Below are 25,869 nucleotides of genomic sequence, written 5' to 3' on the forward strand. Positions count from 1 at the left end.
CAAATAAACGTTTGAACTTAGAACTTTCATTCTCTGCTTTCTCCGCTTTATAAATGTTGACAAGCCCGCTCCGCACCGTCTATCTCCGCTTCAATGGAACCTCTCCCTTTAGCATGAAGTTACGCGCGCGCGTGCAGTTTTGCATCTTAGTTAATGTATCTTACAAGACAATACAAATACGAGTATGTTGCCATTTAAATATCACAGGCATAAAATGTCACTCGTCTTCTGAATAATTATGTTTTTATTAGTAAACAAAAATACTTAGTTGAACTACCAGGCATCGTTAGCAGTTGCTACTTATACAGGGTGAAATTTTGTTATGCCACTTGGAGGGAAATAATTTTCTGTAAACAATTAAAATGATTTAAGATTACTACTGTTACTACCTACAGTATTAAGAGTACTTTTTATCCAGGTGGCATTACAAATTTCCAGATTAAAACTACCTACACATCTTGAAATACTTGTTAGTACGAAAATAAATTATATTATTTTGCAAACATTTATAAATAAATTGCAAAACTGTTTTACTCTATTAAGTACCTAATTGGTAAACTAATAAATTTGACGGAAAATCCAGCCACTTCATACAAGTGTACAAGTTATTCGACTAGCCCACATTAAACGTATTGTATTTCTTGAACAAAACGTTATGTAACGTTCGGTCTAGAAATCCCTCGGAGCGTACGACAGTAGTCGTTGACTATAAACCTAGTTAGGCTTAACGATTGTACGTAGCCCAAATTGAAGAGGCAACTCGTTTTAAATCGGAAACGACTTCAAAATATCAGTTAACCAGCTTCAGGCGTTGGTGGGTTGCCATCGGCCGCTTTGGCTTGTGACTGTTTTTGCAAATCAAATAAAAAGCAGTTTATGCAATATGACGAATGCTTACTTACTTTTTTAAAATGATCCAGAAAACTGGAAGATTATATTACATTGTTATGCTACTAAAAAATATTATAATGTATTTAGATCTTTTCCCTGTACATCCTTTCGCCATTTTTCTGCCCTTGCTAGAATAACCGACCTAATATCCCATGCCACTTTAGCCAGTCTGGCCAGAGTGGGACGTATTAACCAAATCTTCCCTTTATCTCTGGGGGAGGCCTTTGTCCAGCAGTGGACGTCTTTCGGCTGAAACAACAACCTCTGGTAAATTAGAGAGGGTCGTTCTCCTATTATAATGAAGACTCGATGATATAATCTGTTACAGTCAAAACTAACCAAAACCACTTGGAAACCGTAGGAACTGCTCTTACACCCGTTACTTACTTGAGTAGTTTTTGATCACTGTTTTATGGATGTTCTTTTGTTTTTCCTTTATAAATTGGCTGTTCTATTTATGTCACAACACGGACGAGTTCACAAAAGCAATGCTTCTAAAACAATCCCGCCGACCTTGGTGCAAGGCGCCCTAAATTCTATTGCGCGCCTATTGCTCCTACAACTAAATCGTACATTTTAGTATAAACTTGACTATTTGTATGGCTGCATTCCTGCCACGGCCGTTGTCAGATACTAATGAGCAGAGTTATACAGATGTAAATCGATCTAATTGGATTAAGGGTACTAATACACTGCGAGTTGTGCAGCGATTTAAATCTGTGTTTGACAGCCATGAGACTGCATCAAGATTCATCATTTAGTCTTAAGTGGAAGAACATCTCTTTAATTTACCGCTCTCCAATTCATCAGAGGCAAATGGAGTAGATATTTGGCCTGTTCTCCCCACGGTGGCCAAATGCGTTCGGGACTATTCCCACCTCTCGTTCCCACCACTGCTACTCCTGTGTAGCCAGGATGTACGTACAGCTTGACCGCCACAAAAACCCAACCAATGAAGGTCAAGTTTGTCCCGGGGGAAAGTTAAACTGTCATTGGACCCGCGACGAAATTAATCAGAAGAACATAGGAGGAGTTCGGAATTAAGGTTCGACTGGGTTGGTGGCCAAATGGGTTGGGGAAGCCTGTTGTTCAGATATTTCCCCGAAGTCGTCTCTTACATCTACTGGATGAGTCCACTGAGTTTTTCTTTTATACTATGCTAGATCCACACAACTTTATAATTTTGTACTACCCTTTATTATTGGAACATTGCCTTCTGTAACATTGCGACGTGATTAAATGAATATGAATATCGATGCATGTGTGACAATTCGATCAAAGTCCATAAGTCACCTCTTAAATCCACTGGATGTGTTCATTGCAGGGTGATTGTTTTATACTCTGCTAGATCCACACGGTATCACGATGTATCGATGCATGTGTTACAATTTGATATTTTATCGATGCTGCATCGAGACCGAATCTCTGAAAAAGTCGCAGTGTGTAAAGGGCCTAAGTTATAATAAACGTGGTAATTTTAACATAAGCATTTAGCAATTTTGTTACATAAACTGGTGTGTTATATATAACAATCTCGCTCTCTATTTATAATAATGGCAAAAATAATTGGAAGAATCGAAATCATCTAACTTTTATTACTAAAAAGCTTCAAAGTACAGAAAACAGCACATTAAACTAAACATAACGGCATCTTATATAACTGTAATAGAAGCTATTTTCCAACAAAAATGTGTTACTAGTGATGTGCTGTCGACCATAATTCACAAGACTGATCAATAAAAACTTGCTATTAATACCTCTTTCACACCGAAGAAAGCCATAAGCTTCCCACAGTAAACAATAAGGTGGGATATTACAACTAATCACCGATAAAAAGGCATTTCACTTTCGTATGCATATGATTTTACTCAGTTTTTCTGAAGCTTTTCAATTATTGAATCAAGCACAATAAAAATGATTGGTTAGGTTTCTTTGGAAACTTCGAGAACTTAGGAAAATGTATTAACGTGATTTGCATGTATTATTCTTATGGTTTTAATCATGTTACCATAGCCAATAGAAATGTGGTCTGAGATGGACCATATAAAAAAGTCTTAAATTAAGTTTTTATCTGGTTAGTAGCACTAATAACTAGTTTTATTATTTCAAGTGTTTTGTCATTAAAAGAGAGCCTCTTATGATCCCCGTGCTAAAATAATACAAAATTCGTAATCAGCCTTTACTAATTTACTTCAATTTCCATGTACAAACTCAGTGATTTCAATTTCTTCTCCTTTTCCTTGTCGTGTCGACAACAAACCTACACAGTGTCAGCCCAAAACTCCGCCACAAGAGTGGCGTTGTCAGTTGCCTTCATTAAATCTTCCTGCGTACAGTTGTTTGGTTCAAGTTCTGGAAACCAAGGAGAGCTCACAACCCTGTTGTCACATTATTATGAACCCCCATATACCGCTGCGGATTGGTGTGGAAGTAGCCTATGGACTACGTAATATCGATGACATTATTGAATTTAATGGGCCTCGACCGAAATCCACTTTTCATGACAAATCTTATTTACATTTTGATATTAGGCGTCTTTCTCACTCACCAAGGCAGTTGGTATAAATTATAGAGACAGATAGAGCCCCATACCTTTAAATAGAAGTAAGCTGTTAATAAATATTCGTGAACTTAGCATTGATTTGTCTATAAATATGGATTCGAAGTGGTCCCAGTTAATAGCTGTGATTATGTCCAGTGCACTTTAAGAGGCAGTACGAGTTGTTTTACTAATTTGTAGCTATTATTTTGTTTACTCTACGTCCAATTCACAAATGTTGCATTGGCGGTCAAACTATAAAATATGTATCTTGATGACTGACAGTGACGAGGCTTACAGTTACTGTTCTTAACTTTTTATTTCTTTTGATACATTTTTAACAACTAGGTTTTTCTTCGGGGGTAAAAATGTAGCTTTTATAAATTCGCTTTTTTAGAAACTGGCAAAGATTTAAGTGATCGGCCAAATGAGTTCTGGATAAATCGAATCGAAATCGATCGAAATGAAATGCGGTTGGAGTCTAATGTTATTGATTTCGAATTGTCTAGAAATAAGTTTTGTATACTTCGATCAATTAGGTTGAAACAATGCTTATTTATTTGTGACCAGTGACCTAGAGCCTAGCGCCAATATGGCGCCGCTCTGGTGGTATAAATAGACTAAGATTGAAATATCAATATCGCACTAAAACTAATTTATTAAGACTACTATTATTACATACTATATTGTAATATAGTTTCGATTGCGGCTAAAAACAATTTAGAATTAATTGGTTCCACTCGAATATCGCTCAATTGAGTTATTAACGAAATGAATATCGTCAAAAACAAAGGCACCAAATAATTTTAATTAAAAGGATTAATGAATTTCGATTCGATTACATCGATCGCCATTTTGGCAAAGCGATCATATTTCCATGAATAAGATAAATTGGTCAATAAATTAAAATATTCAAATTTTTGCGTTTAAATAACATTTTAGAATTAATTAATTGACATCCGTTACGATTTCCAATCAAACAATAAAAATGTTTGTGTACCTCTGACTTGCTAAAAAAAATATCTATGGTCATTTTGATCTGCCCTTACAAAGTATATTACGCAATTTTGTGTTATAAACGTTTATTTATTTAAATACAATTATTGCCACAAACATTATACAAGGCAAATAATGCCATATGGCATTCTCTGTAAGTAGACCCTCGGGATAAATAGAAAAAAAATTTTGATGGTGCTTTAAAAATAACATAACTTTGCCTTAAAACTTTGAACTGGTTGCAAAGATTTAAACTTTACTTTTAATTTTCTAACACTTATAGAATTCTAGTTTAAAACCAATTATTAGTTCAAGCTTATAAATAATAGCCATTGTATTTTTATAAATAAAAAGCAATTTCGCAAGCTCCACACGATTGGAGTTTTGGACATAAAACTATTTGTTATTCAACTCATTATAATAATGTAACAACTGTTATTCCGAACACACAAACTTGAGGTATCTTATTACTTATGGCATTAGGTTCAAAATTGATGGAGAATATGTTAGTAATGGCACAGAATAATAATAAGTACTACGTACAGAAGTTTTACTTCGCGAAGGTATTTAAAAAAATGTATGCTCAATGTCATTAACAATATGGTGTAATTTAGCTTGTCTCAAGAGTCAAGCAAGTTTGTCAGAAGTTTTGTTGACAAACGTCAGTGATCGGTACTGCGCCGAAGCTATAGGGCTGACTTCGGTAAAATGATGTGACGTGAGGTGCCAATCTGCAGAAAATGGCGGAGGAAATACATGATTTAGCATGAATTATCATGAATAATATTAACTACTTATTTACCTCTCAGTGTCTTGAGGCAACTTAAAAAAGTACATTCTGTGTTTTTATTATTATTTAGGCAGTTAAATACTGCACAGTATTTAGTACACCATTTTCTTTATTTTTTTCCATCATACACAAGAATACGCGTGCGTGAGTCTATGTTCGCTCGTATGTGACGCCTTGTCGAATAGTACTCTTGTAGGGGGCAATCGTGCGTGTTTTGTTTTCGATGTAAACTCGCGGAGATGAACAGGCCTGGTAATGGTTACACATGGGAAACATCTTTCCATATAAAATGGGCATTATAGATTCGAGATGATGGGTAGAATAAATTAATGATAGCCCTTGAAATTGATAACAATTGAATTTAAAATATTCAATACTATTTGATGATGTTTATCTACATTCTACACTAATATTATAAAGAGAAAAGAATTTTGATTGTTAGTTTGTATTGAATAGGCTCCGAAACTACTGAACGGATTTGAAAAATTCTTTCGCCTTTAGAATCTTACATTATTTCTGTACGGCTAGCACGAAAAACTTTCGAGTTTGAATCGTTTGCGTATTCGAATCGCCATCAAAAGATTTAATACGAAAACTACAACAGCACCTTTGTGAACGTGTTAAACTGAACTTCCTGTGAGAAATGGTTGCACGAAACTTATTTTGAGAATCAAAATTGTCACGTTATCGTTTAATTCGAAGGTTGAGTATCGAATTTTGTCGAATACGCAAACGGTACTGTACCTCTAGTACGAAAAACTTTCGAGTTCGTTTCGTTGCGTATTCAAAGTGTCATCGAAAAATTTTGTATGAAAAATTAAACAGCGCCCCCTATATTATAGCCGCCCTAGGGGGCGCTGTTTAATTTTTCATACAAAATTTTTCGATGACACTTTGAATACGCAACGAAACGAACTCGAAAGTTTTTCCTACTAGAGGTACTGATGAACAAAGGCGCTACAAATTAAAAAGTATTGGATTATAACGTGACTGTACTTTTCTTATTTCTGACGTTCATCAGTATCAGACGATAAATCAGTAGAGCAAAATGTTTAATTATGTATTTGGAAATTAAAAAAAAAACAAGAAGAGCAAAACCTGCCGAAACACCATCAAGAATAACCATAGGCGTGGAATGAATATAATAAATTATCACCTTTTCAAATTCTGTTGTTTTCATGAGGCCTATTGCTAATGCTAATTGCTTACCGTGAAATATAACTACTACCACTGCTACTACCAACCACTGTGAACCATAGAGATCACCAACTTAAGGCCTATTAACAAAAGCGAAACCCTCGGCCGTGACAGCAGCGCCGCCCTCGTCGAGACTGCGCAACTATCGCGGAAAACAGGTCACGGGGTTGCGCGTGCGCTGCGACCGCAAAGGGCACGCTGAGACTAAACAAATGACATCCGAACTTGGGTTCAGTTGCTGAATCAGTGTGAAAACCCTTATAGAATTATAGGGTACTATTTACGCCCACTGCTGAAAAAAAGCCATGTATTTATTTATTTACGTTTTCTGTTGAACATAGGCCTACCGAAAAGTTTCCAGATAGAAATAATAATTAACTTTTAAAAAAAATAAAACCAACTTCAAATGCGTGAACACAAAAAAAAACTAAAAATTAAAAATATTGCGTATAAAAAAGTTCAACCCCAATTTTCCACCCTTGGGGGTGAAATATTTTCTTCAAATTCGCATGAAACCACCCTTTTGATAATACCTATTCAACAAAAAAATAATCGTTCAAATTGATTTATAATCGGCGGACATATTGCGTATAAAAAAGTTCATCCCCAATTTTCCACCCTTGGGGGTTGTTTTTTCTATTATTAAATTTAAATGGGACCACCCTTGAGGTATTACCTACACGCCGAAAAAAGATTTGTTCAAATCGGTTCATAATTGGCGGAGTTATCGCGTAACAAACATAGAAAAAAAAAACATACGGGTCGAATTGATAACCTCCTCCTTTTTTGAAGTCGGTTGAAAATGTTCATCATCATCTCAGCCATAGGACTTCTACTGCTGAACATAGGCCTCCCCCAATGCTTTCCATGTTGCCCGGTTGGTAGCGGCCTGCGTCCAGCGCCTTCCTGCTAGAAAAAGTGTTATCTTGTTGTAATGAAGAGCTACTTTGCAACTAAAATGTTAGTCTGAAATTCTGTTGAATGTACAATAATCGCTTTAACAACAATTAAGTTTTCGATTTGCTATGCCTAATTTTTTTATCAATATAGAATTGATAAAAAAATTCTACCAATGTCAAATTAACTTAGGCAACTGTAAAAAGAAACCACAACATTCAGATGCACGTAACTACCATTTACTTTTACCGTTTAGCGTATGCTAATGTACTACTCGCTACTTGTATTACAACCTGAAGCCCGCGACTTCGTCTTTAATAATTAAGAATTTCGAGTATTATTAAAGTTGTTGCAATTCACGAAGGCGTGTGAGCTTTACATGTATCGTTTTTCAAAAGTTTCGATAGACGTTACACTATCATTATGTGCAATAATGTGCAATGTGCATGTACACGTACACACACAAGTAAAGCTCACTCGCCTTCGTGAGTTGCAAGAACTTAGCTTGCCAACTGCCTACCTACTGAATTTGTTTATGAAAAGCTGTTTATTGTGGTGAATCTACGGAAACAAATCTGAATAAAACGTTAGAAGAAGGCTGAAAATCTGTTTACTTTATGCTTCAATCATGAATGTAAATTTTCAAAATAAAAAATGAAATGAGGAGAAAATCTAAGTCCAGCAATGGTTTAGGCGTGAAATGACACAGACAGACAGAGTGACTTTCGCACTAATAATTATAGAAATATAGATTAAAGTTCATCCTTGAACCGGCGAGACCGCAAAAAGCAAGGCCACTGAAAGTCCGATGCGTTTGCGATCTTGACCCGTTCTAATTGCTATGAAACTTGCTAAGTTGAAGTAACCGCCTCTGTGGTCTAGTGGTAAGACCACTTGCTTCAGACGCAGAGGTCCCGGGTTCGATTCCCAGTGGGGGCAGATTTTTCTGTTCGGTTTGGTTGGTGGTAGGGCGTTTTAAGTCCGCCTGGCTAGCTACCACCATCTTACCTAAGTATTTCGCCATAACAACAATGTTAACAGCATTGTTATGTTCCGGCAGTTAGAGGTAAGATAGCCAGTTCCTCCGTGGTTGAGGATTCCGGGTGAAGGTCGCTTCCACCTTCGGCCTGATCATCACTTACCATCAGGTGAGATACAGGCCTAGAGCTTCCTCGTTGTGGATTAAAAAAAAACATTGTTGTTTGATAATGTAAGACCGATGAAACTTACCTACCGTAAAATTAATATTCTTACATTAAATCTATTTCATTCAATGTAATTTTATTAACTTCTATGATAGAGTTGCTTACTCATTATCACTACATAGTATAAAACAAAGTCGCTTTTACGAAACTCTACCCCTAAGGGGGTAAAACGGGATTCACGCGTACGAAGTCGCGGGCGGCCGCTAGTCTTTAATATTAAATTGTCAGCCGAACTAACGCAAGCCACTAATATCAATGATGCTACTTGTCAGCCTCCGTGACGTCACTCACGTGCAAGACGACTAATCGCATGAATAACAATTGGACATACATGAATAAATCGGTTACTGTGTCTCTGTACCAATGTCACAGTGTATAGACATGTTCAGTAAGTCGAATTCAAACGATTCTGTTTTTTTTATTCGAATAAGGCTGCAGTTTCGCAACTTTAATTCAAGCGCTTGTTTTTTGTTTTTATTATGTTTTACTAGTATTATCTGTGGTTTTAATTTCGAATAACGCTACACGTCTCTCAGCGATGTATGGAAAGGTTGCTTGGGATTTCGTTAAGGTATACTGGAACTAGGTTATTCGGCAGAAGACTAAAGTAATGTATTGGAGCCAAAAATGTAACATTCTGGAATGACGTTGCACCGGCAATATCTGTCAGAGTACCGACAAGTAAACTAGTTCTTAAATTGAGACTACATATCGACACACGTAGTGTATTCCTCGATGGGTTCAACGCCCTCAAAAACATGACTGATAGCGACTGGATAAAAAAAGAAACGTGCATTATCCTTTACACATTTCTGCACCTTTTGGCGCGTGAAGAAGGCAATGTTCCAAAAACATTGCTGTTTTTCAGCAAATAATCATTACTTAAAAGATCGATGTAAACTACGAAGTTAATTTTCGTTTCCTCTACACTGTGTCGCAAACGGTAAGGTAATCGCAGTAATTATCCCGGTTGATTGGCTCACGTGATTGTACGCGTTTCCCGGTGGCGGCTGTTGTTTTTATACGAATCTATAGGTAATACTTTATACTTAGGACTTAAATATGATTTCCATATTGCTGTCCTTCTGATTTTATACCTTATCCATATTTTACGAGTTAATATTGTAAAGAATGATGAAAGTAAATCTGTCAGTTTGTTAATACTAAACTACTAATTATGTTGAATTTTGGTATAGATATTATTTATCTCAATGTCCTCCGGAAAGGAATTGAGCTACTTTTTGTCGACGAAATAAACTAAGCGCTGATTTTCCAATCGTCAAATTTCTTTTAACTGAGGAATAAACTTGTCATTTTGCTATATTTCCCATACTTACTGAAACTGTCAATGTGCCAAACTTATTCCTCAGATATAAGATATCTGACGTTTGAAAAATCGGCCCTCAGACCTGATTGATGATAAATCCACTAACACTTATTTAAGGAATAAACCATTACTCAAGTAGGTATGATAAAACTTATTTTACTTAGGTAAGTATTTGCCTAATTTTAGTAAAAATATGTTTTGGTCGTGGATGCGCATGCAAATACCTAAGACTAATTGTGACAGAACGAGGGCGAAACCGTGGGCAGAATCTTAGTTATTGATAGCTTCAAAACATCATACTTTACGTCAATATGTTTTTGCTTTTGGCTGGGGATTTCCTAGGGCTTGACATGATAAACATTCAATGACAAGTAACAGAGAGATTGATTCTCGTGAAGTTTTTTAAGTATTTATAAAAGGGAGATTAGTTACATCAATATTAATTGAAAAGGCTTAGGTCGATACCTACCCAATTAACAATTTTAAGTCAATGATACCTACTTGAATGCTAATTAAACCTTTTAAAAAAGCTGAAGGACATTGACACCGACCTATTGGAGCTAAAATCTTGAATGCAAAGTGAATCATTAGTGCCACCTGTGGTCTAAATTGAATAAAATATTATTGATTTTGTACAATAAGTATGTAATGTTAACCCTTAATTATGTAGAGGTAACATGATTACCACCATATTTTTGACTTGCTCGGCCCTATTAAGATTTAAGGATACTGAGATTGGTAAGTTAATATCTGATTAGGACGATTCTTTTCTTATTTATCCTACTTATGTTTACAAAACTTACAGCTTCTATTGGCATGGATTAAGCATGTTTTTTATTATTCCCAACTAATCTCTTGGCAAATACATAATTAATAATAAAATAAACACGTGTAACTCTTTATACTGCAAATGTACTTTTGTCCTCATGTAACAAATATGTAGGTACGTAAATGAAAATATTTACTTGCTTTTTGTGGTTGGTTTCCTCTTAAGAGGTTATGTGTTTGTTTTTCCTAAGCTTATTTGTACCTAGTACAATGTTGAAAACATTCATTCACAAGTCACAATAATAATTATTCTGAGTAAAAGATTTTCTTGTTAATTTATTATTCTGTTAGGATTAACATTGCTATTAGGTATTTTTACAGTTTACAAAGCGAATCTTATCCTTGTGTAGTAACTACACCGGATTTATTTCTTATATTACTTACAAAAGATCTAAATAATTTAAGAGATTCAAACTAAAGATACGCATTCTAAGATGAAATGTATATGTTAGTTATTTACTAAGCAATACATCGAATCATCTTTATGTAACAAACAAATATAAAATGAGATACTTATTTACATAAATAGGCATGTAAATATTTTTGCCCGTGATATTTTACATATTTTTTGCTGTGAGATAAAATAAAAAAGTAAAACAAAGCTATTGTCATTATTAAATAGAAGGCCTATATGTAAATGTAGGTATGGACGACAGCAAATCAACCTAAACACTGTGGCGTCTTATCTCGTTGTAATACAGGCTATTTTGCAACAAACATGTATAGGTTGATGTGCTGTCGACTGTACATAATACTTGCCAAGCCTCCTCACAGTTTATGTAATACATAATAATAAACAAAATCGTGAGCTGATACGCATCCACGCGGATTGTAAAAATGTATACAATATAACCCGCACTGCGGAAGCGAGTGCTATTTACATATCAGCATATATGATAGCATATAATAAATAACGTAATAAGTTTATAATAATAAATGCGTAATTCTGGTATAGGACACAGGATAAGTTGGGTGAGTAGGCTCTTGGCTAATAAAATAAAAAAATAAAAAAAATAAAATGGAATTTATTTCTCACCACAAACAAGTAGATACAAAGTAACATGCTTACGATTAGGTATAACTAGATATATTTAACTTGTTTGTGGAGACTGATGATCTATGGTAAGTAAAAAATACTTGTGTTACAGACCACCAGGTAATATTTTAGATATGAGTCAAAAATTACATGTGAGCAGTACTTTTCTGCATTTTATTGACCAAAATATAATTTAGCAATTCCTTTTTATGGCAGTTTATTATTTAGAATAAAAATATGGATCTTACTCAAAAAGTCAAGATGCATTGTATAATAGAGCGAACTTAGCCAGAAAACAGCTGTAGGCAAACTTTGACAATAACTGATTTTTACAAGCTTAAACATTATACAGGGTGTTAGGTAAATGGATATATGAGCCGACACTAGCCCATGTTAACATGGTCATATAAATGGTATGGTGGAGTCAGAATTTTTTTTAATTTTCATACAAAATAAATTTTATATAATCCAATTTGTATGAATATTAAAATAATTAAAATTATGATATCAAATTTCTGACTTCACCATACCATTTATATGACCATGTTAACATGGGCTAGTGTCGGCTCATATACCCATTTACCTAACACCCTGTATAAAAAGCTCTGTCCTATCCAAAAGTGCTTAGTTTAAAACTTTTTTTATAATATCAACATAAAAAATATCTAATTCATACAAAGATTTTTTTCTTTGGACAATTGATTGATTGGGAAATTGATCAGCTGTTACTGCTTTTTTTGACACATATTTTCTTAGGTTAATTATTTTTTATCATAATTATGCTTGGTCTGGCTAAAGTGGTCTTTCTGCATGTCTCTATATTGTACTAGTAAAGGCGCACCTGCCGGTCTTCTTTGTTTTCAATTTATCGAGATGAGATTCATTACGATTATGGAAATAATACTTAAACCTATCTACATAGAGGTATAATTACACATGATTGTTCAAAATAATCAATGGCTTAGTTAAATATGATTTAAGGATGTGTTTATATTAATCAGTAGTCATGATTCGTATTGAATGATATCTAATTAAAGTCGTTTAGTAAGTAACTACTTATGCTAGTATTTTTTATTTATAATGCCTGTCTCAAACTACTTAGATATTTATTGGAAAAAAACTATCATTGAAATTGGAAGTTAGGGCAGTAATAAGTATTGATATTTTATGCAACAAATGAAATGTAAAATACCTTGTACAAATTACTTCGCAAAACGGATATTTTTACGTTTCCATACTACTGCAACTCCTGTATATCCAGAATCTACAGCAAACAGGATACATTTACAAGGCTTTAGGCCAGGTTTCCGCTAAAGCGGAGCAGAGCGGACAAATTTATCCACTCCGCCTCGGTTGAAACCGCGCCTTAAACCCCCCCTTCCCCTTTACACAAATTGACTTACTTGACTTAAGGCCCAAAGTCTCCTTTCCACAGTTAGAAATGTTTTCACAAGTGATCATTTAATTTTCACATGGCACTGGTGAAAAAGGCAACTAATTGAGCCAACGTTGGCTTGTTGCTAGCTGGTTCTAAACGACTGATTATAGATAACTTTGAATGGATACGATCTACTCACGAACTAGAAATTCTCACGGAGTGGGTGATTTTTACGCCATCAAAATGAAACAACTAAGCTGTGTATAAAACGTTTTACAACTTTTTACTATTATAAAGAGTGAGAGTTATTTATAATGGTGAATGAGATAAAAATATTGCATTATTTTTTAACAAAAACTTTAGGTAATGAAACACAATGATTACCAATATAAATAAAACTTCGAAGACTCGATATTTAAAATACTTCATCATCGTTCGGTGTTTCTCTACGGATCGAATCAGAAATGAGGAGATCCGTAAACGAACTAAAGTCGCTGACATAGCCCGACGGATTAGTAAGCTGAAGTGGCAATGGGCAGGGCATATAGTACGCAGAACTGACGGCCGATGGGGCAGCAAGGTTCTGGAGTGGAGGCTGCGTACCGGAAAGTGCAGCGTAGGGCTTCCACCCACAAAATAAAGGTAGCGAGAAGTCGCTGGATGCAGGCCGCCACCGACCATTGTGGAAATCATTGGGGGAGGCCATGTTCAGCAGTGGCCGTCCTGTGGCTAAAATGATGATGATGATGATGAACAAAGTCGTGTTGCGAAATTTTTGGCTACTTTGGGTGTCATTAGGAATTATTTGGCCCTGACTGTATAACAGCTACGGGTAGAGGGCTTTATGTAATCTTAAGGCATCCACGGTAAGCGTGGTGAAAAGCTTATATGGACCTATTCCACTATAAACCACACGGCTACTAAAAAAAATACAAACAATATCAAAAAAACAAATATGACTTAACAACCATTACCACTCACAAAAACGGAACAAGACACTTCCAAACAGCCTTCGCGTATTTCCTTCCGTCGATTGTGTTTTGTCGCGCTGCTTTTATAATTAAACACTATTCAATTAAAATAACTTTTTACTTCATTTATTGTCGTAACCACATTTTTAGTCACGTCGGATTATATATTTTTGTTGCAAAAGAGCACGTGTTACAATAGCATAAATGCTATATTTATAATTAGATTTTACGTGCTTTGATCGTACATTAAGTTTTTTGTTGAAAACTGCTATATTTGCCTAATAAAATAGTTTTTTTGGCGCACTTTCTGATTGTTCCATAGATTAGACTTCAACGCGTTAGTCTTTTGTTTATTCAGGGAGAAATTAATATTTCATTCTCTGAGCATTTATTACCTATTTCCTTTATGTACTTCTCTATAAGTTTTTGATGTTACAGTGAAGTTGTAAAGTAATATTACTTTATCACTGAATCAAAGTTTTCTTCACAAAAACAATAATACTCTACTCACACTTGTTTTATAAATTTTGCCTGTATTTTTTCCATTCATGAAATTATTTGACGGTTTTAAAAAAAGACCTTGTAATATGTTCCTAAACTGAACTTTCCATTTTAATCATGTTTCTAATAACCCATATTTTCCTCAGGATGGTGAAGAGGACCTTGGCGAGCTTTACCAAGATGAAGAGAACGGCGCTGCGCTTCTCATCAGAAGGCACCCCAAGCACGGACGACTCATGGTGGTATGTGAATTCATTATTATTAAATGCCCATCAAAATACTTTTGGATCACGTATCGGTAAATATAATTCAAGGATACTGGCAACGGCTGGGTGGAATAAGTAGGAAATAGTGATTGTAAAGTTCATTGGCTTGTTTTCAACAGTTTAATTTGTATCTTTTTTTTATTTTTTAGAATGCAACTGTTTGATAATATAGACTGACCGCATCTACTCGTAACATTGCAGACAAACCTCAGTGATTTATGCCAATGCAATAAATTGTATTCTTGTTTAAGAATTGCCTTTGCAAAATGATAATAAAATTAAAAAAGCAAGCAGCAGCAGCAGGATAGGCTGAAATAATTAATACTTATTTAAATGCTTGTCACCACAATTGTCACTATGACTCAGGATAGCTGTGAAATTAACAAATATACTTGTAGCATAATACGAACGATAGCCATGATAGCTCAACGGTGAAGGGGTCGGACTGGCCAACTCGAGATCCGAGGAACGCGGGTTCGAATCCCACCATACCACCACTCGACTATAGTGGTAAGCCCACTCGTAACACAAGCTTATTTAGCTTAATACGAGGGGCTAACGGGACTATTTGTAATTTGTGCAATACAAATTGCTAATAATCTTTTAAAAAAAAATCTGGCTGAAACTGCTGTGCTGAATAGTGACTTGCGTAGCTTCTTTTCACCACTGGCCCATATAACTGTCCCGAAGCAATGGTATAGTTGGGCTTGGGACATGTAAAGGTGCTATTTTGGAGCGTAACTAATTAACGATTTTGATTGATTTCTGGCCCTAAAAACCTCATAAAACTCATTTAATTTTGTAAGTAGGCTTTTAAAAAGCACTTTTACACGTCCCAGTATTAACCCTACCACTGCTTCGGGGCAATAAATGGGACAGTGCTGAGAAGAAGCAGCGCAAGAAACCAAAACTTTTGAAGAGAGACTGACAACAGTCTAAATTGTTATGACTTTTATATTACAATTTTCCTGTTAAAGTAGCAAAGTTCGTTGTTACAATAAACTAATTAATTATTCATCTTCGCTACTCTCAACAAATTCACACAGCAGACAGGATGCGCCGCGTTGCGGCACGTTCCAATGTGACCGAGTCATCAACAACCGAATCATAATAAAACGGTGGGATCTCCACAACTAGACGTGATGGGTGAGCGTAATCGAAAATCTTGTTGCTATGGTCAATTAATGTTAGCACTTACAGTAGTAATTTAAAGTACAAAACTCAATTTAATTCAAAATTGTAATTTGTAGGCTTAGAAAATAGAACTCATACGTATGGTTGCCTAAATTATTGGAAGCTTGTAATTTTTTTTTCAGTTTACGCATGTTACAAGAGTTACATTTTAAAAAAATCTTTCATCTTTGTGTACAAATTTTAAACAAAGTTACTGGTAAACTAAAAGGAAAGTTATGCCAGAAAACCTTCATTTAGTATTCACTAGCTTTCCGCCCGCGGCTTCGCCCGCGTAGAATTTTGTCTGTCACAGAAAAACTTTATCGCGCGCGTCCCTGTTTCAAAAACCGGGATAAAAACTATCCTATGTTCTTTCCCGGGACTCAAACTATCTCTATGCCAAATTTCATCAAAATCGGCTGCGAGGTTTAAGCGGGAAAGCGTAACAGACAGACAGACAGACAGACAGACAGAGTTACTTTCGCATTTATAATATTAGTTGGGATTAGTTGGGATAAGTGCATATGTTTCATAATTTCATGACCCTTTTTATATTTTCTTTACCAAAATTAAGTGAAAATAGACCATATAAAACAAAAAACCTTGTCGTAAACCTTTTGTTGCCTAATATTATTAAAACTTATCTCATAACATAAAACAACAAAACGAACTCTATTAACTTATGCAATCCTGTACTGTGGAAAAAACTCAAAACACGTGTTTAAGCCCCATTGTAACCCTAATTACATAACCTAATCTGTATGGGAGACCGAGGTGGGTTGTAACATACATAGAGATTTTTTGGAACTTACTTATAAACTACTAGCGAACTCGTAACTGTGCCCGTATTTTAGTTCAAATCTCGAGCTAACAAATGCGCGCTGTTGCGAGTTCTCCGATGTTATTAGGTTTCCAAAAATGGACAATAAACTCTCCTCTGTTACTACTCACCTCGGTCTCCCCTACACGAGCTCAAACAAAACCCATCTTGAATTAAGTCATCATAACGCGGTGTTTTCTTCATTGAACCACCGTGCACACCGCACAATGGCTGGGAACCATTGTGCAACCGGCCTTAGTCTACTTGCGAGCCATTGTTTCGTTTATTAGCACTGGGCCTTACAACGCGGTTATACAGCTATAAGGTTTAATAAGGTTCTTGAAAAATCGACTTTTCGACCAGATTGGTGATCCATTTTTGATCAACTTCACTATTTCAAGTAAAATAGAGACGGGTGTCAACGCGACATTTTTAGATGAGTTACTTATGTACTCACGGCTAGACGTTTCGGCTGCTTAGCTATGCTGCAGCCGTGGTTACAAGCGTTGAGACCCGCGCTTCCTCTATTTTAGTTGAAATGGAACCGAAAGTTTAAAAAATCATAGATTAAACTTCAAAACGGAGTAATTCACCAACTCGGACCACAAGCATACGGCCCATTTGGGACGAGTTGCGGAATAAATCGGCGACTTTTAGTTTTACAGGTCCTATTTTCGAATGTACCTAGTGACATTAGTAAATAACTTACTTAAATTAAGCTTCATTGTGCCATATTTTATACAAAACCCTCAGTTAATACAAATACTAGATCTGTTATAGATGACCTATGTGAAACTAAACAATAAATCTTTAATAACATTTAGATATATTGCTACGTGCTTGTTTTATTGTGACAAATGATATGTTCTACACCAATCAGACTAAATAGTTTAGTGCTCAACATGCCCATATGCATAAAAGATTACTGTTAATGCAAAAAGTCGAACTATACATTATACAATACAAAAAGATTCGGTAGATCCTCAGTTAATATTTTTTAATGTAGTATAGCAGGCTCGCTCTTGATAACAATCTTCTTAATAACGCGCCTATTATGGAGCGTTCTTGCTTATCTAGATTCTAGAAGGAGTTTGACGTAGAATGTGCACTTCGCAAAATGCGCACTTGTCTATCGAAATGTAAAGGCTGAAAAGTTTGTTTGTATAATTATTAGTATGGAAAAGTACGCACTTTGCAAAGTGCACATTCTGCGTCAGACCCTCCAGAGTCCAGAAGATTTCCTGTTCATTCGTGCTTTGAAGGTCTGGGTTGTGGGAAATCAGACACACAGAAGAGAGATTAAAATAGAGCATTTAAAAAAAACAGAGCTTAGTGCTATCTTGAGATATTACCATCTATTATCCTGCAGTAAGTAAGTTTGTTGGTAGATAAAAAAGCAATCTATTAATAATACCTAATATGTAGTATATTTTAGTAAGTAAATTACGACCAATAAGAAAATAGGTACCTTTTAGGCCTCACAAGATTTGGCTAAAAGTTGATTTCAGTAGTTGCTTGCACCTATACAATAAAATAAGATGTGTAAAGAGCCTACTTATATTGTCTGTATTGTAGCCACAATTTACCAGTTTTTAACAAACTCGTTTAAAGGTTGCATAAGATATCGAAACAATGTCGTAGAGTCGTTAGTTTCTTAAACAGAGTATGAAGTGCACCCACCGGGTTATTTTAAACAGCTGTTTGGTATTTAGGCTACATATACACATAGTCTATACATTTTTGTTGTAAAATAGCATCTATTTACAAGCTCATAAGTAGCTAGAATTGTTTGCTTTCCGTCGTCCGTACTTATTGCTGACTACTGAAAAACTAGACACAAAAGGAAATTGGACTTTTGCGATAAAACTTTATAATTTTGTGATATAACTATAGACGAACACAAATAATTTTGTAAACCAATTAGATTAAGTATGTAAAACATGACAGCTTGCCTAAATAAAATTAAAGCTTCATCAAGCACTTTTATGAAAAATGTTAAAAATGGTGGTTGGAAAATCACCTAAACGACTGAAACGCCATGAAATACAAAGAAAATTAGTGTACTTTTACGTCTGCATGATTTTTAAAGTGTATTAGTAATTTTAATGTACTAGTAGTTCCCGCAAAATTAAGCTAGTTTTGCGGGCTATTCGGCGATTCGGTGATTACATTTTTCGGTGATACAACCCATAAAAAATCATATTATTATTAGAGATAGAGTTATTTAGGAACACAGCAAATTATTTTTTACGTGATAATAGCCTAGGACTGAGTAGTAGGACTGGGCATTTATAGCGATGTTGATATTGAAGATATTTAAAATGGCTGATCGATAAAATGTTCTGTTACAGGAAGGCTCAATCGGCCACTCGCTGGTGATCCGGCCGCTGCCGGACTCGGTGGCGGCGCCGGCGCAGGACGACGAGATGTTCATGGACCCGGCGAGCATGGCCGACATGGTGTCCATCGACACTGGACGACCTATCAGTGAGTATCAATTGAGAATTATCACTACATGCAGTCGCCGCGACTGCATGTAGTGACTGAGTCGCGAAGCTCGCGGGAGCACTGTCAAAGCAACTGGCGTCCACATACCTACGCATGCGCTGACTCCCGCGCCTGCCATCACTCTGAAAAAGGCCTTTTTTTGCGTCAGGAAAATGTATTGAAATGCGTACCCACCGCTCCGGGGGTTTCGCCGGGCTATGTCACCATCAAACCCTAATATTTATGTGACGTGACCCCTATGAAAACAAAATTCCTTTTACGTGTTACCATAGGGGTCGCTTGAAAATTAGGGATTGATGGTGAAAACGGGCATTAGTAGGTAAAATAAAAGTATCTACCTAGTATTTTTTTTTTCAGGTCAGCCAACTAGTCGAATGTACATACGCTTGACTGTCTCCAACTGCTAAATTCATTATCTTTGGTATTCTTAACCTTACAAAGGGTTTCTGAGTGGCTATTTAAAGCTTTCCCTATACCAGTTATTTACACTTCTCACTAGCTTTTTCAGTGCGACAGTTATTTTTATTTTATTGGTGTTTACCTTTTTTCACAATCACCCCCATTTCGTCCAAGCAAAATCCTACCTAATTTACTGTGTGTTGTATTCAGTCCATTCTTGCCTTTCATATTCTAACTAGACCTTTCATCTCCAGTGTCGAGGAACAAGGAGGACCAAGAGAGGCTCAGGCAGGCTCTGAACGGCGCCCACCACGTCATCATCAAGAGGGATCCTTCCCAAGAGGAGCATGACCACCTTAGTGACTATGGTAAGTGACCATGACCACATGAATAACTATAGAGTTTTACAACTTATTGGAAAACCCTGTATAACTGAATACTAGGGAAGCATTGAAGACTGTCTTGTCTGTTTTTGACAATGATTACTACAGGTCTGTGTCAGTGCCTGAGGTATGAGAGCAGCGCGAGAGGGATGACATATGACGTGACATGGCGGACAAGTTTGAACCACATAATTTGAAGTTTTTTAACAAATCTCACTCCTGTGCAGCTTCCATACCTCGGGAACTGATTCAGTTATACGCTAGACCTGTAGTTTCTTTCTATTTTTTTCTATGGGAAGTTTTAATTGTATTATGGACTGGTTTGGCTCGCATGCAATTCGATCTGCCACAATTATTTTTCATAACATCATCTATCAGCAAATGAAAGACTCGTCAAAATCTTTCTTTTGTTTCGATCTATGATGCAGTGAGCTTGGCCCGTTGCTTCCATCTTGGGATTGTACATTATTCAGGAAAATTTACAAAATCTTATTTTTCTTCTTTGCCCTGGCCCTTTTTCCCAGTATAATTTGGGTCGGCTCCCCTTTTTCTGAGGCGCTAGGAAAGTCTGTCCTGGATTGTCGAAATAGGAAAACTTACAACACACCTAAAAAGGTATCCTTAGATACTATAACAACAACATTCCTCTATTCGAAAATTCGACTAGGTATGTTTCCGTTGTTGCACTCAAACCAAACGCTCGAATAAAAAGTAATTCGGGAAAAACTGTAATTAACTAAACAAACAATTGCTAACTTCCAACTAAACGGGTGAGATTTCGTAACTGATTTGCTAAATACGCATTCAACTATACAAAGTAGTTGTATAATAGAGATTACAATCAAACGCTACGTAATAAGTAATAAGTGCTTCATAATAATAATGGCTGAAAAAACTGAATGTTTGTCGCCTGTATAGACTGTCAACTGGTCAGTTAATAACGAGCTAGTACGAAAGAATTGTACAGCACAAAATAGTACACAATAGCACTTAAGTTTACATTTACAACATAATAATATGCCTCAATATTTACAATACCTAAATAAAACTTTAAAGCAGTATTTTTTATCAATATCCCATAATTTATTCAGAGTAAATTAATAGGTATATTTAATACATAGGAAAAACTTTACCTTTCGTGTCCAGTGTAATCTACGCATGAAATAGCTTTTAAACCAATAAATAGGGAGAATATAGGATTTAGGAAGACATAATGACAAATTACTAGTTCTAATAAGAAACTTAATTGGGTTACATGATCATAGCTTGATTTATCAACGAGAGACTCTTTCGTCTTGTCACGGAATCCTAAAAATATGCAACAATGTATACGTCCAAACACGTGTATCTCCAGTTTAGCACACAATGGCGATCACCAGAAGCGTCTCCACGTAAATAAATCAGCCACGACAGTGCGTCGACGCGTCGTGATTAATTGTACAGTTTACTGCACATAATTTATCAATTTTTGTTGGAATATAGTATTTATAACAACTGCATAAGGTGCCAGAGTTTAGCTTGATGCTGTCCGTAGATTTGACGCTAAACGTTGTTGAAGATTTGCTTAAACGCGTGATACACGTGTGTCATGTTTGCTCACTTTACCCAAGATAATGCTCTATTATGGGATAGCGAGACAATTTATATGAATAATACCAAATACTGAAAGTTACCTACTTATACATATTGTGCAAAAAGAAGTTTAGTCGAAACTTAACTTGGAACTCCTCCTATGTTCTTCTGATTAAATTCTTTGCGGGTCCAATGACAGTTTAACTTTTCTACCGGGACAAACTTGACCTTCACTGCTTGGGTTTTTATTGGCGTTCAAGCTGTGATCCTGGCTACACAGGAGTTGCAGCAATGGGAATGAGAGGTGAGAATGCAAAAACAACACAAAAAATTATCAGCATTATGGAGTAGAGTCGAAAAGTAACTGAGCTTACAGATGCGCTTATTGGTTAGGTTCAGAACAAAGCTTTAAATTCGTTTCAATAAAGCATTGATTGAGGCTTTTGATTGGTTAATTTGAATGTTTTTGCATTATTAGTTAAATTAATTAATACACATTCGTACTCGTAGTATTTTTCCTTGTCTTTGAAGTTTTCTTCGCCCAGGTAATTACTAATTAATTATGTACCTATGTATCATAAACTACACATTAAATGTCTTATAGATTACTCATTTTCAGTAAAGAAAATTAATTTACCCGCTTGTTAATAAACTCTAAAGTACATTTCCTGACTTATCTCATCAAAACAACTATATATCAATCATAGATATGAATAAATCGATTAAACCAAGTTCACGTGTAATGTAGCACGTGCGTGCGCGCATCCGAATAATTTTATCGATTGCACATGATGATAATCGAGATAAATCGATTATGTTAATCGTACCGGTTTCCGTGTGAAGTCCGTCACGTATCATTATGATGTTTATTTGATGAACTGCTTATTAATTAATTAATTTGATTATGATTTTGTCGTGAAAAAGTTAATTAACAATCTCTAGAATTTGGTTTTGTTTAACATAATAATTAATTAAGAGTTTTGACAAACGCTCGAAACTTAAAAAAATAAGTAGGTATGTCTTCATAATTGCAAAAAAAAACAGATTTTTAGTAAAATACGAGAAATCAGAAAGCACTTCTGAATTTTCTTGTTAGGTACAGTGAATTCATAACTTTAGATATTAATACTTATGCTAATATTACAATTAATCAGTCGTTGTCTTCTGGACATACGTAAAAAAATCATTGGTTTGATCTACTTATTTAATATTATTAAGTATTTCAATTATAACTTTTGTATCGATATTGTTATATTAATTTCTATTATCATCATTCATATGAACTATAACAACTGAACTAGTTCCAAATAATACTTACTTATGCCCGTTTTCACCAACAATCCTTAATTTTTAAGTGACCAAATAAAAGGCAAATAAAATTCCTGTTATTTTTTACCATAGGAGTCACTTAAGAATTAGGGATTGATGGTGAAAACGGGCATTAAGTAGTTTATCTAATTGACTCATAAAAACTATAAAACAACACCCGATGTTTACCATAAATCGTCAACGAACTCAAATAATTAAAAAACTAATTTACTGAGCAGCACGTACTCATTACCTCAGCATTGGACTAATATTGACATGATCAGGTAAATGAACGTAATGTGGGTAAGTAGGTATGTCACGTCATAAGTGGATTCAGATTTCGTTGTTTGATTTATGCTATAGGCCTAAAAACCCACTTTGTTTGGGATGCTATTTCAGAGTTTTATTTTTATAATAAAACGTGAGCGAGGTTTTATTTTTTATATTTGTATTTTGATCTCCTTCTACAGTCAGTGTCAAATAGTGGTTCAGAACGGACTACTATGCCGAGAGGTCCCGGGTTCGATTCCCGGCCGGGCAGAAATTGAAATGATGAATTTTAATATCTGTGACGGGTCTGGGTGTTACTATTTATAATATGTATGTATTTAAAAAAATAGTATATAAGTAGTATATCCGTTAAGCTAGCACCCATAACACAAGCATATTAATTGCTTACTTTGGGGCTAGATGGCGCTGTGTGAGATTGTCCAAAGATGTTTATTATTATTTATTATTATTTATAGTTCGTGACACCCAAAGTAGCCAAAAAGTTGACAACACAACCTGATTCCAATTTTTATTGTAACAAAGACGTTGCGAACATTTTGACGGCAATGGGTATCACAAACATTGGACACTGGCTGTATCTTTTTAAATAAAAATGCATTCTATACTATACTACCTGTTGTGCTATTACAATCTCAGATACTGAATCTTGAGCGCTGGCTGAGGGCCAATTTTCATACGCAAAAAGATGATTCAGTTAAATTATAAGTAAGTAATTAAAAGAATAGGTAAAATTGTTATTTAACCCAAAACATTTGTTTTACAAGTACATAGTAAACGTCTGATGGACTTATACCACTACTATGTAGAATATAGCCATGAACTTGGAAACACGTGATGCATAAACGTATAGAAATATGCGCATACGCACGGGAAAGATGTCACTGCCAACGATATGGTAATGATGCAACAATAACTTTTTTCGTTATTTCTTCAAATCTTTGTACATAATAAATTTATTTCGAATTTAAATAGAATTAAGTTTTCCTTTATTAATTACGTATTCTTAGCGATATTCCGCTTTTCAATTTTACCTACATCGCCAATAAATTCAAAATGGCCGACCGGTCCGACCACAGTCACAGAGGGCATCTTTACGACTATAATCCTAGATGCTAATTGAATCTAATTAAAAGTCTCCAATCTGTCTGTCCTATACTACAATCAATATGGCGCAGTAACTTCAAGTAATAAGAAAATATGATATAGTTCCAAAATACTGAACTGTCCTATGCATGACATTGACAGAGGGGCGCCACCGTCAATACCGGATCGCTGGTTCTGATTTTTGCCATGTTTGAAACCATATAGTTGAACGATGGTAGCGCCCCCCTGTCATTGAGTTTGGTGGGACAGTTCAGCGTGGGTTATCTATATTATTGGTTGACCATAGATACAGTCAGCGTCAAATGACACCCAAAGTAGCCAAAAAGTTGGCAACACGTCTTTGTTACAGGAAAGAGGTTTTGTTGCCAACTTTTTGATCACTTTGGGTGTCACGAACTATTTGACGCTGACTGTACTCTATCCACTACCTATCTAAGTTAGATCCATCCACCATTGTGTGTCTATTTATTATATTAAATTTCTGTAAGTAGGTACTGTGTAAAGTTTATTACCTTTCAGTAGGTACTCGTGCCCTGAAAATGGGCTAAATACTTTAAAGCTTGGGGCTGCTGGGGCAGGAAAGTTCTTGAGTGGCGACCACGAGCCGGAAGACGTAGCGTGGGCAGGCCTCCCACTAGGTGGACCGACGATCTGGTGATGGTCGGGGGAGGCGCCTGGATGCGAGCGGCGCAGGACCGGTCTTTGTGGAAATCCTTGGGGGAGGCCTTTGTCCAGCAGTGGACGGCTTTCGGCTGAAACGAAAGAACGAGCTTTAAAGCTTACCAGATTAGATTTTCGTTGCAACATATTATTATTACCTTTTCAAATTAAACATTAGGATTAGAGAATCTTCAATGATTGTAATTTAGTGCTATTATTGAACAAAAATTGATTATCTACGTGACTAAACCTACATAAGCCTATTACAGCAAAATGTCACAGACACTAGTTTAGACTTAGTTCCGATTAAGATAACCAATGGTTTTCCCTAACGTCTTCGACTTATTATTAACTTTATAAGTTATCGAATATAAAATCCATCATGACGTCAGCCAAACATGACCTTATGACCCCTTCGTCTGGAAATAGTCAACATTATCGAGAACATTTTTATTAATCCAACCGACTCAATGGATTCAGATTATGTTTTTCATTAATTTATACCTATTACGAACGTACATCTGCATAATTATTGCCTGGTTTTGTTTAAAATTTGCCAATACCTTAGTTTTTTGTTGTTTTCGATTTTATAATAATAGAGAAGACTGGCATAGTGTAAAGGTATAAAGTAGGCGCTTGTTGCTATAATGGTTTGGTATATTATGGTAATACACTTGCATTTTTTAGAAATAAACAATAATAATGTAGAACAAGTAGATTTTCTTACATTGGACAAATCGATAGATATCCTTGACTTCAATTTACACTGAACTATTTAATCCCTAACCAAGCTAAACTCCTAATAATGGGTAATAGACAAGGATCTAGA

The 25,869-nt window shown here is 35.5% G+C and overlaps 1 protein-coding gene across 5 annotated transcripts in view; it reads left to right on the forward strand.

Annotated features, from left to right (window-relative positions):
- Adamts-like (A disintegrin and metalloproteinase with thrombospondin motifs like) overlaps positions 1-25,869 on the forward strand; it is a 50,518-nt gene that overhangs the window by 6,316 nt on the left and 18,333 nt on the right. For all 5 annotated transcript variants that reach the window (XM_028310937.1, XM_028310940.1, XM_028310938.1 and 2 more), the window contains exons 2-4: positions 14,703-14,798; positions 19,167-19,302; positions 19,977-20,090. In XM_028310937.1, the coding sequence (XP_028166738.1) occupies positions 14,703-14,798; positions 19,167-19,302; positions 19,977-20,090 (346 nt within the window). The remainder of the gene's footprint in view (positions 1-14,702; positions 14,799-19,166; positions 19,303-19,976; positions 20,091-25,869) is intronic.

Source organism: Ostrinia furnacalis, unplaced genomic scaffold (genome assembly GCF_004193835.3).
Source record: "Ostrinia furnacalis isolate ACB-3 unplaced genomic scaffold, ASM419383v2 OfSCF3139, whole genome shotgun sequence".
Classification (NCBI taxonomy): domain Eukaryota; kingdom Metazoa; phylum Arthropoda; class Insecta; order Lepidoptera; family Crambidae; genus Ostrinia; species Ostrinia furnacalis.